This window comes from Chiloscyllium punctatum, chromosome 11 (genome assembly GCF_047496795.1).
Source record: "Chiloscyllium punctatum isolate Juve2018m chromosome 11, sChiPun1.3, whole genome shotgun sequence".
NCBI lineage: Eukaryota > Metazoa > Chordata > Chondrichthyes > Orectolobiformes > Hemiscylliidae > Chiloscyllium > Chiloscyllium punctatum.
Genome location: NC_092749.1, coordinates 66,059,509 through 66,078,637, shown reverse-complemented (window position 1 = coordinate 66,078,637; position 19,129 = coordinate 66,059,509). Strand labels below are relative to the sequence as shown.

Here is a 19,129-nt window from a genome sequence, read left to right as displayed (position 1 = left end):
GAATCGGTGCTCAGGGTGCACTTCACTTGGCCATCCATGAGCACCTTGTGACCATTTTAAAATCACTGCTGGTAGTTTTAAATTTTACATCACTGTCTCTCCTTTTTCGTCATTAGCACTCGCTTGGTCTTTTCCTCTGGGCACTCTCAAAATCTGTTCTATTTGATTCCTTCTCCACCTTCATCAGCAGCATTAAAACTTTTATTTTCTAGTGGAGAGCTTTTTTCCCAGATTCCCACTGATGCCATTTTAGTTGGGGCTCCTTGATTCTATACACAGTCAATCACAACCTTGATATCTCGGACAATCACTCTCAACTCACCTCCGGAGTTCAGGTCCGTTATCCAGGTTTGAACGAAAGCTGCAAAGGGGCAAGGGTTGAGTGGCCTTGATGGAACCAGTGTCAGTGTAAGTCAGCAGGATAATACTGTACAAGTGCCACGTAATAGCACTGCCAATAGCCCCTTTCATCAATTGGAAGATCCGAATGGACTGACAAGATGATAATTGGCTGGGTAAAATTTGCCCGTCTTTGCCTACAGAGCATATTTGGGCAATTTCCCACAATGCCAGCATTATAACTCTACTAGAACATCATGAGCATGAGTGGCTCTGGAGCACATGTCTTCAGTACAACTGTTGGAAAGTTGTGAGGACCCACAGCCTTTGCAGTAGCCAATGCCTTCAGCTATTTCTTAACACCACATGGAATGAAACAAAATGGTTGAAGACTGACATCTGGGATGGTGGAGGCCTCACGGTGGATTATCCACTTGCCAATTCTGGCTGATGATTGTTGGAAATTACTCCACTTTGACTTTGGCATTGACATGCTAGGGTCCTCTATCAGTGAGGATGGGGATATTTGTGGAGCTTCTTCTTCCTGTCAGTTGCTTAAGTGTCTACCACCATTCATGACCGGATGTGACAGGACCGCAGAGTTCAGATCTGATTCGTTAATTTCGGGATCACTCTGTCCACTGAATGCTGCTGACATGATTTGGTATACAATCAAACCTGTTTTGTAGTTGCACCAGATTGAAGCCTCATTTGTAGGCACATATGTATTTAAGGTGCTACTCATGGCATGTGTAGCCGTAGTCTTCATTTAATAAGATTTATCTCCCAGTTTGAAGGTGGTAGTAGAACATGTAAAGCCTTGAGGTTACACATTACTTTTCAATATAACTCTGTTGCTGTTGATGGCCCATAGCGTCTTATCAATGCCCAATTTGAATTGCTAGATCTGTTCAAAGGTTTCCCATTTCACATGTTGGTAATTTAGATTTTGTTATCAGGTACTCAAGTACAGGAGTACAGTGAAAAGTATATAATGTTGCCACACACAGTGCCATCTTGGGTACAAAGGTACCAAATACAAAAATCTTAGGTACAAAATGGTAAGAGAAATAGAGTTTAAAAATTAGGTATTACCTTCATAAAGTAGAAAAGTAAAGAAATAAGGTAATAGTTAATATTAATTTAAACTAGAAAATAAAGCAATAAAGTTAAAAGCACAACGGTTTTTGATGATTCCTCCTTTTAGCTCGCTCTCCAAGAGATCTCGGCCACCTGCTCTCATTGCCGTGGATACCAGGGACCATCCTCACCACTTGCACTTCCTGTATTGGGCTGCAATGCCATCTGCTGAAACTGTCGCCTGCCCAAAACTCCCCCTGCCGCACAATATGATGGAAAGTATCATCAATGTGAAGATAGGGCTTTGTCACCACGAGGCCTATGCAGTGATCACTCTTATCCACAGTGTCACAGACCGTGCATGTGTCAGGTAGCTTGGTGACGATAAGGTCAAGCGCCGAGGAAGGCGGAAGCGGCATGTCGGGTAGATTTCGCGTTGGTTACGGTGGTGATGAATCTAGTGGCAGTTGAAGCGACAGTGTATCTTGCAGCAGTTGTGGAGGTGGTTGTCCTGGCAGCAATCATGGAGGCGGTTGTCATGACAGCAGTGGAAGTGATGTTCAGAGTAGACATCAGGTATGTCCGTCTTCTGCAGCTACACCAGCACTATTCCCCACCTTTTCCTCTGCTACATTGGTGACTGTATCAGCGCCATCTCATGCTCCCACAAGGAGTCCATCAACTCCATGAACACCTTCTACCCCGACCTCAAGTTCACCTGGACATCTCGGACACCTCCCTCCTCTATCTGGACCTCTCCATCTCCATTTACGGTGACCAACACAAACATCTACTACAAACCCACCTACTCTCACAGCTACCTGGACTACACGTCTTCCCACCCTACCTCCTGTTAAAACGCTATCCCTTAATCCTAAATCCTCCGCCTCCACAGCATCTGCTCCCAGGAGGACCAATTCCACCACAGAGCATCCCAGGTGGCTTCCTTCTTCAAAGACTGTAATTTTCCCTCCCAAGTGGTCAACGATGCCCTCCAGCGTATCTCCACCACTTCCTGGACCTCCGCCCATGAGCCACGCCCTTCCAATTGCAGCAAGGACAGAATACCACTGGTCCTCTCCTTCCACCCCACCAACTTCTGGATAAACCGCATCATCCTCTGCCATTTCTAATACCTACAAACAGACCCCCACACCAGGGATATATTTCATTCCCCACCCTCATCTGCATTCTGGATAGACCATTCCCTCTGCAACTCCCTTGTCAGGTCAACACCCCCACCAACCGACCTTCCACTCCTGGCACCATCCCCTGCCACCACAAACTTTGCCCACACCTCCCCCCTCATTACGTCCAAGAATCCTTCCACATCCGACAGAGATTTACCTGTACTTCCACATTCATCATCTACTGTGTCCGTTGCTCTCGATGTGGTCTCCTCTAAATCGGGGAGACAGGATGCCAACTTGCGGAACATTTCAGAGAACATCTCCGGGACACATGCACCAAACAACCGCACCATCCTGTGGCCGAACACTAACTCCCCCTCCCACTCTGCCAAATACATGCAAGTCCTGGGCCTCCTCCACCTCCAAACTCTAGCCACCCAACACCTGGAGGAAGAACACCTCATCTTCCGCCTTGAAACCCTCCAACCACACAGGATCAATGTGAATTTCACCAGTTTCCTCATTTCCCCTCCCTCCACCTTATCCCAGATCCAACCTTCCAACTCGACACACTCTTGAACTGTTCTACCTGTCCATCTTCCTTCCCACCTATCCACTCCATCCTCCCCTCCAACCTTTCATCTTCACCCCCACCTTTATCTATCGCATCTTAACCGCCTTCCTCCCTAGCCCCGACCGCCTCCCATTTGTCTCTCAGTCCCGTTGGCCACCACCACCCCTCCCCCCGGCCCATTCCTGATGAAGGGCTTATGCTCAAAGCATCGAATCTCCAGCTCTTCAGATGCTGCCTAACTGGTTGTGTTTTTCCAGCACCATACTCTTCAACGACGACAAGGTCAAGTAAGTTTTTCCCACCACCGTAAGTGGAAATCTGCTGGAGATTTCCTTGTTATATTTGACCTGATGTCTTGAAACTTCACGGGGTCTGAGGCAACCCCTTGATGATCCTAAACCTCTGGGAGACATATAACCAGCTATGTCACTGCTTCAAGTGGCACTGCCCATAAGAGGGAACTGTTTGCCTCATGTTGCTTGGCAGTTCATGGAACTGGAAGGAATTTCCCCTCTCCAACTCCACATATGGATGTTTTAAATCTCAGGAAAGACCTACAGCAAAGTGTTAGCACTTAACAGTGGCCTTCCCAACCAGACATGTCTAAAGGCTTTCATTAGTCTCCAGAGGGTGGCAAGATGTGGGCTGCCTGGATTAAATTCTGTCTAGTGAACTTGCCATACAACATAGACATAGACTTGGCACAGGTCCTCAACAACACAAGCATTTTACAAATACATTATGCCACTCAAGGTGCTCCTGGCATTGGTGCTTAATAATGGGCAAGGGCACAACATCCACTACTCAATTCAAACATAGATGCCTAACTGTAAGGCAATAGACATATTATAGTTTGTTTATTTTCATTGCTAATTAGCATTAATTGGTGCAGCTAGTCAAGTGGCAACATTGGGCAGTAAAGCTATATTTTGTGCACATGACATGCTCAATATCACTTCAGTACAATAACTTTGGTTTGGAGTGTCTCTATAGTATTTTATACTAAAGTGTACTGGCACACAATTAGCTTCAGTTCACAGATATTTTAACTGAATGACACTTTATCAGGGGCACTCTGTCATGTCATGCAAAAGTCATTATTTCTTCCGTTCCTATTCCGATTCATAATACCAAATGGGAGTTTGACAATGTTGAATGAAAAATGTTTATTTCCAGAATTGCTGCATTTCAAAAAGCACTAAACAGTAAACTTGAAAACTATTCCTAACATACATCATAATTTAAAGTAATATTGTACAATAAGGGAAAAAAGTCGCAATTAGAAAAATTGAGGGTATTTAAATATGTCGAACTGAACTGGTCTGCAGTAACAATCAGAATCACATGCTCCTTTTCTGAAGTCAGAGAGACTCCACTGATTTTTAAAAACAGCAGTGATTTTGGGATTCACAGCATCCACGGGATAAGGACGTGGGCTGCGCAGACCATGAATGTGTACCTTGCATTCAGCATCTCCAACCCTGCTGCAGTTTCATGCATTCACATCAGCTTTGAGGGGTTATAGTTCACAGTTCCTGGAAGGTGTCCTGATAAGGGAAAATTTTGATCGGGAAATCTAAAAGATGTCACCCAATCCCTCTACTAAACTAAGGCCCTCCACTCACCCCCATTGGCCCATATATACTTCATGCCAACTTATGACATTCTATACCCTTTCACCCAGTATTGACTTTACACAGAACCAGTGAACTGTAGAACAACAATCGCATGTGTGATAAAGCTTGAAAAAATTAAAATCATAATTTCCTACTTTCTTGACAAAAGTCTTTAACTCGACTTCCGTTAAAGTTTCAAAAATACAATCATTCAAACTTTCAATAGCAGAAACTAAAAGCACTTGACACCTCTATCTTGTGTAAACAAACATATGATTGGCCAGAAAAAAAGTTGTCAATCATTCAAATGTTTTCAGTTGGACACAACTATTTCAATAATGTATTAGATGGCTGGATTCTCAGCATGAATGCTTTGAGGTTTGGCTGAGTGTAGACATCCATTAGTCTGCTGAAAGAGCTGCATCCAAGGGAAAATACTGCTTGCTTGACAGCTCTTTCTCTGTGATCTATTCTATCAATTGGACAATTGAGCATTTCTTAGATGTTATGTTTTATAAAAAACCTTTAGTTTTCCTAAATGTGACATCAGTTGTATTCAGGACATTTACGAGTTATCAAGAGTTATCCATAACAGAATTAATATTTCTGATCAAGTATTAATTCGGTTTCTCTCCACAGGTGCTGCCAAATGCACTGAATATTTCTAGGTTTTTAAAAAAAAACTGGGGATTCCCAGCATCTGCATTACAAATATACAAATCAAGAGTAAGAGTTGGACAATCAATACCTCAAGCCTATTCAACTATTTAATAAGATCATGGTTGATCTGATAAATCCACATTTCTGCCCTTATTTATAAAAATCTACTGATCTACTCCTAAAAATGCTCAAAGACTCTGCTTCCACCATCTTTCAAGAAAGAAAGCTCCAAAAACTCATGATCATCTAAGAGAAAAAAAAAGTTCTCCTTAGTTCTTAAACATGGAAATCCTTATTATAAACAGTCATCTGTAAATCTACATTCTATCATAAGAGAAACCATCCTGCTGATATTTCTCTGTCAAGATCCCTCAGGTTTTTAATTGTTTCAATTATCATCTCTTGCTTTTCTAAACTCAAGCGCATACAAGTGTTTTGTTTTTGCATATTCATAGGGAGAAGTTTTACTTGGAGATACCAAAATGTCATATTCTAATAAGAAATTGTACATAATTTACTTTATAAGGCAGGACAGAATAGGCTGTTCCTCTTTTGCCTCTCTTTATGGATCCAAAATTTCCCAACATTCTTGAAAAAAAACTAATTGCCTGCAAAACTCTATCTATAATCTGATATTCCATGACTACTCCCATTTTACTCAATAATTCCAAGAGTTCCCTCGTGCAACAAGGTAGGAAACTCTACAACAGATACCTTAACACTGGGATCTGACTTGTCTGTTAATGTCAAAAGATTGGATAACAAACTGAAACCGGGCTTGATAGACCATGTTTTGATTTCATGAAGTGATCACTCACTGAAACATAAAGCAGAATCTTCGGCATTGCATTAACAATAAAACAGATTAACAAAAGGAATCAAGAGAAGACTGAATAAACCAGACTATCTACATACAATGATGCTAAACCACATAGCAGAAGGAACTCTACATTAATCCCAAACGCTCAGAGGCATAGAGTCACAGAGCACGGAAAATTTCCCAAACTGAACGAATCTCATTTGTCTATGTTTGGCCCATATGCCTCTAAACCTTTCCTATTCATATACCTGCCCACATGTTGTAATTTTATTTGCTTTTACCACTTCCTCTAGAAATTCATTCCATATACGCAGCATCCTAGGCTTGAAAAGTTGCCCCTTTTAATCTTTCCCCGCTCACCTTAAAACTGTACCCTCTAGTTTTGGACTCTCCCAGCTTGGGGAAAAGACTTGGCTATTCACCTTATCTATGCCCCTCATGATTTTATAAACTTCTATAAAGTCACGCCTCAACCAACTACTCTCTAAGTGAAAAAGGTCACAGCCTATCAGGTTGTCCTTTTAAATCAAACCCTCCACTCTCAGCAACATAGTTGTAAATCTTTTCTAAACCCTCTCCAGTTTAATGACATCCATCCAAAGGAGGGCTACCAGTACTTCAATGTCTTGTACAGATGCAACTTGATGTCCCAACTCCTTTACTCAATCCTCTGACCAATGAAGGCAAGCTTGCCAAACGCCTTGTTTACGTCGTCTACATGTGACATTACTTTCAAGGAACTACGTATCTAAACCCGTTTTCTCTCTTTTCAGCAACTCTCACCCAAGTCCCTACTGTTAATTGTGTAAGTCCTGCCCGGGGTTGTCTTCCCAAAATGCAACATTTATCAAAATTAAGCTCCATCTGCCATTCCTCAGCCCATTGGCCCAGATGATCAAGATTTTGTTGTACTCTTCTTCACTGTCCACTATACCACCAATTTACTATCCACAAACTTGCTAACCATGCCTCTGAAATTTTCATCCAAATCATTTAAATGAATGAAAAACTTCAGTAGACCCAGGACTGATCCTTGTGGCACACTGTTAGTCACAGGCCTCCGATCCTAAAACTACCCTCTACCACCACCCTTTGTCTCCTGCCGTCAAGCCAATTTTGTATCCAATTGGCTAGGTCTCCCTGAATCCCATATGACCTAACCTTACTAACTCGTCTACCAAGTGGAACCTTGTTAAGGGCCTTACTGAAGTTCACATAGATAACATCTACCACTCTGCCTTCATCTGTCTTCTTAGTCACTTCTTCAAAAAACCCAAATTAATTTTGTGAGACACTGTTCCCCATGCACAAAGCCACACTGACTATCCTTAATCAATACTTGCCTTTCCAAACGTAAATCCTGTCTCTCAGAATCCCCTCCCACAACTTACCCATCACTGATGTAAGACTTAGTGGTCTATAGGATTTACCTTGCAGCCTTTTTTAAATAAAGGCACATTAGCCACCCTGCAGTCTTCCAGTACCTCACCAGTGGCTGTCGATGATACAAATCTCTCTGCTGGGGCCCCGCAATCTCTTCCCTAGCTTCCCAAAAAGTGTTGAAATATAGCTGATCAAATCCCTTGGATTTATCTACCTTCATGCATTTTAAGAGCTCCATCACTTTCTCTTGTGTAATGTGGACTCTTTAAAGATATTGCTATTTATTTCTCCAAGTTCACTAACTTCCATGTCCTTCTCCACAGTAAATACTGACGCAAAATATTCATTTAGTATCTCACCCATCTCCGATGGTTCCATGCATAGATGGCCTTGTTGATCTTTATGGGGCCCTGTTCTCTCACGAGTTACCCTTTTGCCCTTAAAAGTTCTTGTAGAATCTCTTTGGATTCTCCTTAACCTTATTTGCCAAAGCTATCCCATGACTCTGTTTTGCCCTCCTAATCTCCTTCTTAAGTGTACTTGTCCTACTCCCCCTGTACTCCTCAAGGGGGTCACTTGATCACGGCTGCCTGTACCTTTAAGAACATAAGACACAGAAGCAGAAATTAGGCCATTCAGTCCATCGATTCTGCTCCACCACTCAATAATGGCTGATAAGTTTCTCAACCCCATTCTCGTGCTCTCTCCTCATAATCCTTGATCCCCTTGGTACTCAAGAACCCATCTATCTCAATCTTAGATATACTCAATGATCTGGCCTCCACAGCCCTCTACGACAAAGAATTCCATAATTTCACCACTCTCAGGCTGAAGAAGTTTCTTCTTATCTCAATTCTAAAAGGTCTTCCCTTTACTGTAAGAGTACCTGACATATGTCGTCTTCTTTTTCTTGACCAGAGACCCAACATCTCTCATTATCCAGTGTTCCCTACTCCTGTCAGCTTTGCCTTCACACTAACAGGAATACTCTGTCCCTAAACACTCCTGACCTTGTCTCTTAAAGCTGCCCACTTGTCAGTCATCCCTCTACCTGTGAACAGCCTCCCCAATCCTGATGAGGAGCTTTTGCCCAAAATGTCAATTCTCCTGCTCCTCAGATGCTGCCTGACCTGCTGTGCTTTTCCAGCACTATACTCTCAACTCTGATCTCCAGCATCTGCAGACCTCACTTTCCTCCTTTTAAGAGTTCCTGTGTATTAGCATCTAAAATGGCCTTTTAGAACTTTAACATTGAGACCAGACCTATTGTTTTCTATAACTATTTTAAAACTAACAGAATTATGGTGACTGTCCTGAAGCACTCTCCCACTAGGACCTCAATCACTTGCCCTGCCTTATTTCCCAAGAGGATGTCAGGTTTTGCCCTTTTTCTATTAGGTATATCTACCTATTGAAAAGAAAATTTTCTTGAACATGCTTAAGAGATTCCTCGCCATCCAAGCCCTTAACACTATGACAGTCCCAGTCTCTGTTTGGAAGTCAAAATCCCCTATCATGACATAGAAGTCATAGAATCCCCACAGTGTGGAAGCAGGCTATTCAGCCCAGAGTCCACACCGACCTTCCGAAGAACATTCCACCCAGACCCACCCCTGTAACCTTGCAATTCCCATAGCTAACCCACCCAGCCTCCACATCTCTGGACACTATGGGCAAGTTGACATGGCCAATCCAAATAAGTTGGACATCTTTGGACCAAGAGGGGAAACAGAAGCAGCAGGAAGAAACACATGCAGACATGGGAAAAATGCACAAACACCATGCAGACAATTACCAGTCGATGGAATCAAACCTGGCTCCCTGGTGCTGTAACTACCATCCATTACAACCCTATTATTCTTACAGACATGAGATCTCCTACATATTGAAAAAAAATACTGGGAACACGCCTTTGATGTAGCACCTCAAACACTGGAGCTTAAAAGGTACTCACTTTAAGTAACCTCTTCAGGATTTTACCCCAACACTTCTGGTCTGAGACTAACAATAACTCTTTACTCTAAGAAAATTCATTTCATTATATCCTTCCCTTCTCACCAGCATTGGTCTATACAACCACCTTTATCCAAAAATTTCACAAGACTTCTCCACTCAAAGTAAAACTGAAACCAAATATTTGCCACTCTGAATTATAGGTGTTTCTCCAAGCTTAGAAAAAAAGTTCCAGAAGTCTATAATAAACCTTGAAGCCCCATTATTTGCCTTGCTGGGTCATAAAACAATCCAAGATAAACAAAAGTCCAACAGTAGCACACAAAAAAGATTCACTCTAAAGCCAGGCCTCACCTGCTGCTTGCCGTGATGACAATATAATAGGAAAGTTCACCAGACCCAATCTTCCCTCACTATTTTATTAATGACCTGGTGCAAGAGTGCTGGTAAAGTACAGATCAAATTATTCAGATATCTCCAGATATTTTCAATCACAATTATGTAATTATGATGTTGTAGAAGTGCTTCCACAAGTTATGAGCTTACAGTTTGCCTTCTATAGTAGAGTGGTAGACAAATGCCTCACAGTCAAAACATCAAAGCGGTTTATGCAAAGCCAACAAAGTAAACAGCCTGCGAGGTCTTGAGTTTTTTTTTTCGTCTACCATTGGAACAATAGAAGTAGCCTGAATAAGTGTGGTCAAGCTCCTACAGAACCAGAATTGTTAGTTTTAGCTTCCTGCAGTTGCTAGAGTCTTGAAGCTGGAAGTGGAAGTTTTTATTCCTCCCTCTGTTACAGCTAAAAGCTGGGGTTCTCTGCCTGCTACTGGAATTGCATATGAGACAATATATTTTACAGAATTTGCCTTTGCCAAGGATGGGTTTATGGGATGCCACTAACATTGTAACCGTGTACTTTGTTAAGCATTTCGATAGTCACAGTTAAGCCAATTCTTTTCTTTTTACTTTGTCTATAATTTAACTGTGGTATAAAAATAATGTGTATTGTGCTTAAAGTTGAGTAGTTTGACCAATTGAATTGTATCTGGAACAGAACACCTTACATTTACCTTTAAAATAACATTCGGGTCTAAGCTATTTATTTTGAGTGGTTTGGTGTGGTCCATGACAGTTGTGCTTCTCCTTCTCCTCCTCGGACAGGAGAGCAGCTGTCTGTCTCTGTTGACACAAGGTCAAGAAATTTAGAATTAGGAGGGAGAAGATGAGGGGGGAGGACAACCTCACACAATCAGCATAATGCATATGGAAATTCGAGTAGCAGAAGGAAAAACAATTTAAAATGCTTTCCAAATATAAGGGTTCTTGTAGCACTGTGGTAGTGTCCATACTTCTGGTCTAGAAGGCCTTGTTTGAAGTCCCACCTGCACCAGAAGTGTGCAACTACTGAGCAGGTTGATGAGGAAGCTACCTATTTTCTAAATCTATGGAGAAATAGTTAACCTGTGCAGTTTTTTAAAGCCATATCTGGCTCTAATCTATCACCTCAGGTACAATGAGCAATGAGATATGTTATGTCATGCCATTATTGTCTCATTTAATTACGCAAACCCATTTCAAAACAGGTATTTCCATCATTTAGGAGAAATTGTACCAGATCGTACAGCTAGAAATTCCATAGAACATATAAATCACTGACTCAGCCCCAGCCTTCCATTTCAAAATACAATGGAAGGTCCCAGGTCAGCACATCTGAATAGGAAGTTGTGTCATTAAAACTGTCAACATTCACATAAGCATCCAAAACTTTCAAGGGTGACATTATGATTTGGAACAAAATATTTAACACAAGGCTAAAGTACAAAACTATGTCTACCCTGTTCCTTACCTTAAATAATCATCTGTGTCAGCATGCAAATTGAAGTGCAGAATAAAAGTTTGTACAAAGTCTCTTTTTAAACCCACCAAAAAATCTAGATGTATGGTCAAAGGGTTCTGATCCTACTACTCTCCTGCTGACCCCCATTCTCACAAAATAAGACAGGTCCTTCTAATGTTATTAACACATATCCCTTTCTCCATTAAAGATATTCAAGAAATCCCAAACGTGAATTACAAGGTACCACACAGTCACTGCTATCCTTCCACAGTTTCTCTTCTTTTGCCCTCTAGGCATTGTATAAATTCTTATTTCCATTTTAATTGACCTATCTACTTTAATTAAGTAATTCTTCAGTTTACACATTTTTCTTGGGTACTTCTTCTGCATTTTCAATATCAATTTCAAGAATGCATTGCATTTCCCCTCAGCTGAGATATCATTCACTGATAGCTCACAATTACCTTAGTTTAGCTCAACCCTCATTCAACTGATGGCTTGCTTTTGAAAGTAGGTATCTTACTCCAAGACTTCAAAATGAGTTACAGTACAAAAACTTTTTTAAAAACAATCCCTAGTTGAAGGGCCCGACAGAATAGCTAAAACAATTTGAACTAATTTGAAAAGAAACAAATCAAATTCAGTTTCAGTGTGCAAGTTATGGTATCAGATGTGACAATGTCATTATTTTCAAGATTATTATATTACTACATTACCAGAGAAGTAAAGTCTTTGCTTCTGGGATAGCACTAATTCCTGCATTGGTCAGCAATAAACTTTCATAACCCATACTGCAGTTGGCCCATTGTAGCCATACAGGCTGGATTAAAGTGTCAGACACACAAACAAGACACACAATATAAATTCTGCTCCAATCTGGCAGTGTAGAGGTCTAGTTGCACAGTAGCTGAATAGATGTCATTCCTACCTACACCTTTGTGAGCATCGATACTGGTAAATTCAATTGTCCCATTGTGACCTTTCTTCGGATCCTCCTTATACTGTTTGTGAGCTCCATTAGGATGATATCGGAACGCCAGACCATAATCTGCTAGATAAATCTGAAAGAAGAAAAAACATGTCATTTTGAAAAAAAATTTATTTTTCTCAAATTTTCTACATCAGCACTTCCCATGTCATTGTTGACTCTACACCCTACCCCTGTAGAGGTCAGAGTTAGTTTGAACTGTTGGAAGTCTCTTTTCCAGAGGTCCCGGTCCCCTTCCATTCGCAATAAGTCTTCACCCTACTGTCTGTAATTGTCCCCTCTCACAGTGACTACAGTACAGTGAAGCCATCCCCAGATTTGTTTTGCCCATTTTCTTCAGAATTTCATATACTGCTCCTGACCATTATTGATCAAACTCCCAGGATTTCTCTACACTACCCTGACTGAATGACCATAAATCCCCAGACAGCTTGCAACTGAGCTGCAGGACTGATTGTGGTCCACTCCTTTGACTGCAAAGATACCTACCTCCGCACACTGGCAGGGCAAGTGCATGACTGACTCTGGCCAATCCCCTGGGTAGGAATCTGAAAAGGGCTGATGCCCGAAACATCGATTCTCCTGTTCCTTGGATACTGTCTGACCTGCTGCGCTTTACCAGCAACACATTTTCAGCTAGGAATCTGAAAAGTCATTTGCTGACTGTGTCAGTATTCCCTGGCTGAGCATTGTCCAACTTGACATTACTAAGGGTGGGCCCCATTGGAGTTTCACATATGGTGACATTCCCTATGGAATCAATCTAGTGAACCTCCTCTGAATTGCCTCCAATGTTAAACAGATAAATGGAGACAGACCCCAGAGAGACAAAAAGATATGAAAGGAGTAGGTATAGGAGATTTATGGATAGCAGACCAGGACAGGACAGAAAGAAAGCTGAATAAATGGTAATGAGGTAATTGTGCTAAAAGCATTCCATTTTGTACCAGAAAGTGGGAATGGGGTGGGTGAAAAAAAAATGCAAGGACAGAATTAGGCCCGAAAGTTATTGAATTCCATGTTGAATCCTAGAGACTGCAAGGTCTCCAAATGGAAAATGAGAAGTTGTACTTTGAGCTTACGCGACAGCTTACTGGAATATTGCAGCAGGTCTGTGAAAAAAATGTTTGTGTGGGAACAGGGGAATGTGTTGAGTTGGCAACTGGATGCTCAAGGTCATTTTTGCAAACCTTTAGCAGATGTTCTGCAAACTGGTCTTGTAGCCAGCGCTTCATCTCCCTGATGTAGAGGAGACCATATTGTGAACAGTGATTATAGTAGATTAGATCAAGTGAAGTATAGGTAAATCATTGCTTCGCCTGGAAGGTGTGTCTGGGGTCTTGGATAATGAGGGAATAAGGAGGTAAACGAACAGGCATTACACCTTCTGTGATTGCATGGGAAGGTGCTGTGGGGAGGTGTATGAGTGATGGAGGAGTGGAGAGAGTGTCAGCACAGCTCATCCACTGTCTCTTATTCAGCTTTCTTCTTTCATTATGGGATGCAAAATGAAGCACAGCAAGATAGCAGACAAAGACACATCCCTCCCTGACGTGCTCAACGTTTTCTATGCTCGATTTGAGGAGAATGCCAGCGGTGTAGTGATGCCTGCCCCGACAGCTCCAGACGAACCTGTTCCCTCTGTCATCACTGCAGATGTCAAATTGGTCTTCCTGGGAGTCAACCCAAGGAAAGCGACAAGCCTTGACGGTGTTCTCGGTCAAGTACTCAGATCCTGCCGTGGAGCAGGTAACTGGCGGAGATTTTCACTGACGTCTTCAACCTGCCCCTCCTACAAGCTCAAGTCCCCAACTGCTTCAAGAAGATCACCATCATCCCATTCTTAAGAAAGCACATGGAATGTGCCTTAGTAACTACCGCCCAGTGGCTCTGACCTCAATAATCATGACCCACATAAACTCCAGGCTTCCAGCTTACCTCGATACCCTACAATTTGCCATTCAATGTAATAGGTCCATTGTGGATGCCATTTCGCTAGCCCTGCACTCATCCCTGGTACATCTGGACAACAAGGACACCTATGTCAGACTGCTGCTCATTGGCTACCGCTCCACCTTCAACACTGTTACCCCCTCCAGACTGACCTCAAAACTCCGTGACCTTGGTCTCAGCTCCGCACTCTGCAAGTGGATCCTCAGCTTTCTGACCCACAGACCACAATCAGTGAAGATAGACAATTACACCTCCTCCACTGTACCACTCAACACTAGAGCCCCCCCGAGGATGCATCCTCAGCCCCCTACTGCACACCCTGTACACACACAACCGTGTTGCCAAATTCCAAATGAATGCCATCTAAAAGTTCACTGGTATAGTAGGACAGATGTCTAACAATTCCGTAAAAATACAGAAGGGAGATAGACCACTTAGTGTCGTGGTGCAGTGAGAACAACTTCTCTCTCAATGTTGCGAAAGAACTGATCACTGACTTCAGAAAGAAAGGAGAAGAATATGTCCCCACCTACATCAACAGAACGGAGGTTGAGAGGGTGGAGAGCATCAAGTTCCTCAGAGTGATGATAGCCGACAACCTGTCCTGGACTTTCACGTAGATGTGATGAACATGAAGGCACAACACCGCCTCTTCTTCTTCAGGTGGATCAGGAAATTTGGCACGATCATAAGGACCCTCATAAACTTCTACGGATGTACCATTGAAAACATACAGTCTGGGCAGAAAACAGCCAGGTACGGCAACTGCTCTGCCCAGGACCATACGAAACTACAGAAGGTGTTGTGCACAGCCCAGACCATCACAGAAACCAACCTTCCATCCATGGGCTCCATTTGTACAGCTCACTCCAACAGAAAGGCTACCATCATTATCAAAGACCCATCGCGCCCCAGTAATGATCTCCTACAACCTCTTCCATCGGGCAGAAAACACACCCACCAGCAGGTTCAGTTACAGCTTTTTCCCGACTGTTATTAGACTGATAAATAGACTCTCTAGCCTCAAATAATGCTGATCTTGCTAATGTTGATCTTGCCAACGTTGATCTCGCCTAGTGTGTGCTCTGTGCAATATAACCTGTATACCTCTGTCTAAATCTTCTTACAACCACTGATCTGGACATCTTTGCTTACTAGGATCTGTCTGCGCTGCTCATAAACATAGTTTTTCACTGTATTTCAGTACACGTGACAATCAATCTATCTGTTATCTTTTTGTTTACTTACCCCTTTCATAACTCTCTGTGCGGCCTCTATCTCTATCTATCCACTCAGCTTTGCCCCCCCCACTCCCCACTGTCCTCACCCCTACCACTCACATTTGCTTCTGTATACCGACTACTTGCTTCTAGCTGTAACAGTTCCAGTGAAGAGTCCACAACCTCAAAATATTAGTTCTGCTTTCTTCTCACAGATGCTGCCACATGTGCTGAGTTTCTCCAACAACTTCTGTTTTTGTTGCCTGCTGTACCTGCGGATTAGTTTTCTGAGATTCATGTACGAGCACACCCAGACCTCCCTGCACTGAAACACTTTGATGTTTCTCTCCATTTAAATAATAAGTTGCCTTTTGTTCTTCCAACCAAAATAACCTTCTGCTTATCCATATTAAATGTCATCTGCTCAGTTTTGACCCATTCCCAAACGTATCCATATCCATAGATAAAAGTTTCTTATTTCTTCATTGCCACTTGTTTTCCTGTCTATTTTAGTATTATATGCAAATTTGGTCATATGTTCTATCCTGACATCCAAGTCATTAATACAGATTGGAAACAGCTCAAACTTGAGGACCAAACTCCGTGACACCCCAGTAGTTACATCTTATCAACTAGGAAATTACCCGTTTATCCTGATTTTCTGTTTTCTGTTGGTTAGCCAATCACCTGTGCAAACTAATAAATTACTCTTAACCCCTGTAATCCTGGCTTCTATATTAACCTTTTGCATAGCACCTTGTCAAATGTCTTCTGGAAGTCAAATATACTACATTGACAAGATCACCACTGTCCATAAAGCTTCTCAACTCTTCAAAGAATGTTAGCAAATTAGTCAAACAGGATTTGCCCTTCATAAAACCTTGCTGATTCTGATTGATTGTATTTTGACATTCCAAATGTCCTATTATTACTTCCTCAATAATTGACTCTAACAATAAGAGGTCCATAGTTCCTATTTTCTGCCTCTCTGCCTTTTTGAATAAGTGTGTTATATTAGTTTTTTTTTCAATCCAGTGGAACCTTCCTCACATCCAGAGAATTTTGGAATATTATAACCAATGGATCCCACTATCTCCATTTCATTTCAGACGCTTTCCTTTAAGGATATAAGGCATCAGGCCCTGGGGACTTGTCTGCCTTTAATCTGAACAATACTTTTTCTCTCGTGACAATGCTTGCTCTAATTTCCTTCCTTTCTGTAACCTCTACACTACCTGTAATATTTGGGATGCTACTATGTTCCACTACAAATTCCCCAGTCAATAGTGGGGAACACAGAGATGGCAGAGTCATTAAATATTTTGTTTCAGTTTTCATGGTGAAGGCTATCGGTACCATCCCAACAGCAACAGGTAGTGTAGAAGTTATAGAAAAGGAGGAAATTAGAACAATCTTTACTCTCACCACACCAGGAAAGAGAAAATTCTATCCAATGTTTTGAGGCAATATGACTCTTTTTTGATCTCCACATTATAAAGTTAATTTAGCATGGTTTTATTAATTTTGTCAACAAAGTTGTTTGCTAAAATGTAGAAATTAACCCATGTGTGAAAGCAGAATAGCAGATGCTATTGTAAATAATAGTGAATCATCCTTTGGTAAATACTTTGTTCAAAGAGTGAAACAATTATGGAGGTAAAAACAATGACTGCAGATGCTGGAAACCAGATTCTGGATTAGTGGTGCTGGAAGAGCACAGCAGTTCAGGCAGCATCCAAGGAGCTTCGAAATCGACGTTTCGGGCAAAAGCCCTTCAATTATACTGTATGGTTGGCCTATCTGAACACAAATAACAACAGAAACAAACAATTTGGATATTGACTGAACTCTGTTTGAAGGTCAATGAGTTCCCAGGGACATACCTGATGACAAATGTTAAAAATTTCAATATAAACTTTGCCAGTCACACACTTAATTAAAAAAATAAAGTGATACGATAGACTGTAATATTTCCAGTTTTCTGACCACATTGCTGACACCACAGTTTCCATTACAAACTGCAATTTTGCATCATTTGAGTAGTTGGCATTTGTCTTCACTAATATTCTTACACTTTTTTTATAGCTTCAAGTACAATAGTTTTGCGAATCTCTTTCCATTTGCTCTTTGTTCAACAGTTCTCCACAACAGACTGCATATCCCAGTTCAACTTATTTGAGTTGTGTTGCAGTACAAGAAATGACATGACAATGACACTTGCAAATTATGAATATTTATGAAGTAATTGCTTTGGGAATCTAACAATGAAAGATGACTCACATTCAACAGGCTACAGATGTTCTACAACCATGATATCAGCCTCCATATATTTGTAAAAAGGCGACTGAGATTCCAAAATCAGTCACATCAAAATAGCTTACACCTTTTATGTTTATGCACTTTCTTAAGACTTTATTTCTCTTTTGTTCATTCAGCAAGTTAAAAACATAACTGTTATCAGCACAATGGTGCACAATACCTCTTTGTGATTTCTGAAGCCTAGAAGTAAGTTTGCTGACTTGATATCACCATGGATGTATTCGTGTTCATGAATAAACTCCAAAATCTCAAGCTGCAGAAATGAAATTTTTAAAAATGAATATTAGTCTGTAAGGTACGGAGAACAATACATTTTCCTACAGGTTACATTATTCATGATTTAACAGTCGTAATAATAAGCTAACATAATCATGATCTGATCCACATTAACCATCCAGCTAACTCAGTCAACTCTCTACCTCCCAAGATAATTTGATTTGCTATGGTCTGCAGCTTTCAATACAAATATACAAAGCAAGAGTACAATTGCAACATTTAGGAGGCATTTGGATGGGTATATGAATAGGAAGGGTTTGTAGGGACATGGGCAACGTGCTGGCAGTTGGGACTAGATTGGGTTGGGATATCTGGTCGGCATGGACAGCTTGGACCGAAGGGTCTGTTTCCATGCTGTACATCTCTGACTCTACTCGACCTCTTGAACCAGCACTGCCCATCAAAAGATGATATCCAATCTGGTTGCCCCACATTCCCACTCACCTACAATAACCTTTCACCCTCCTGTTTATAAAGAATCTTTCTATCTCTGCCTTAAAAACATTCAGTCTGCTTCTTTCATCTTTTGCCTCTTGACACTGAGGGAAAAAACTGCATCTCATCTCTGTCTTAGATGGGTTATCCTTTATTTTTGAAGTGACCTTGAGTTGTAGAATCTCCCACAAGAGGAGAACTCCTTTCCACATCAACATTATCAAAACCTTTCAAGACCTTAGATATTTCAGTAAAGTTGTCGCTCTCTAAATGCCAGAGGATTCAACCACAGCAGCCTAATCTTTCCTAAAGAAAACCTGCCCATTACAGAAATTAGCTCCTTACAACATATTTACATTCTCCCTTAAATATGGAGAGCACCAGATATGGTCTCGTCAATGCCCTTTTTAGCTGAAGCATAACATCCCTTCTTTTTGTGTTCAATTGTGCTTGTAATAAACATAATATTATATTTGCTTTCATAATTACACTCTGCACCTGCACACTAATCTTCTGTGATCAATGCAGTGGCACACCCAGATCTCT

The 19,129-nt window shown here is 41.4% G+C and overlaps 1 protein-coding gene across 4 annotated transcripts in view; it reads right to left on the bottom strand.

Moving 5' to 3' along the window:
• The window catches only part of LOC140483059 (serine/threonine-protein kinase VRK1-like), a 110,134-nt gene that overhangs the window by 65,212 nt on the left and 25,793 nt on the right, over nucleotides 1-19,129 (bottom strand). For all 4 annotated transcript variants that reach the window (XM_072580974.1, XM_072580973.1, XM_072580972.1 and 1 more), the window contains exons 7-8: nucleotides 18,033-18,125; nucleotides 12,321-12,453 (exon numbers count right to left, since the gene is read on the bottom strand). In XM_072580974.1, coding sequence (XP_072437075.1) covers nucleotides 12,321-12,453; nucleotides 18,033-18,125 — 226 coding nt within the window. The remainder of the gene's footprint in view (nucleotides 1-12,320; nucleotides 12,454-18,032; nucleotides 18,126-19,129) is intronic.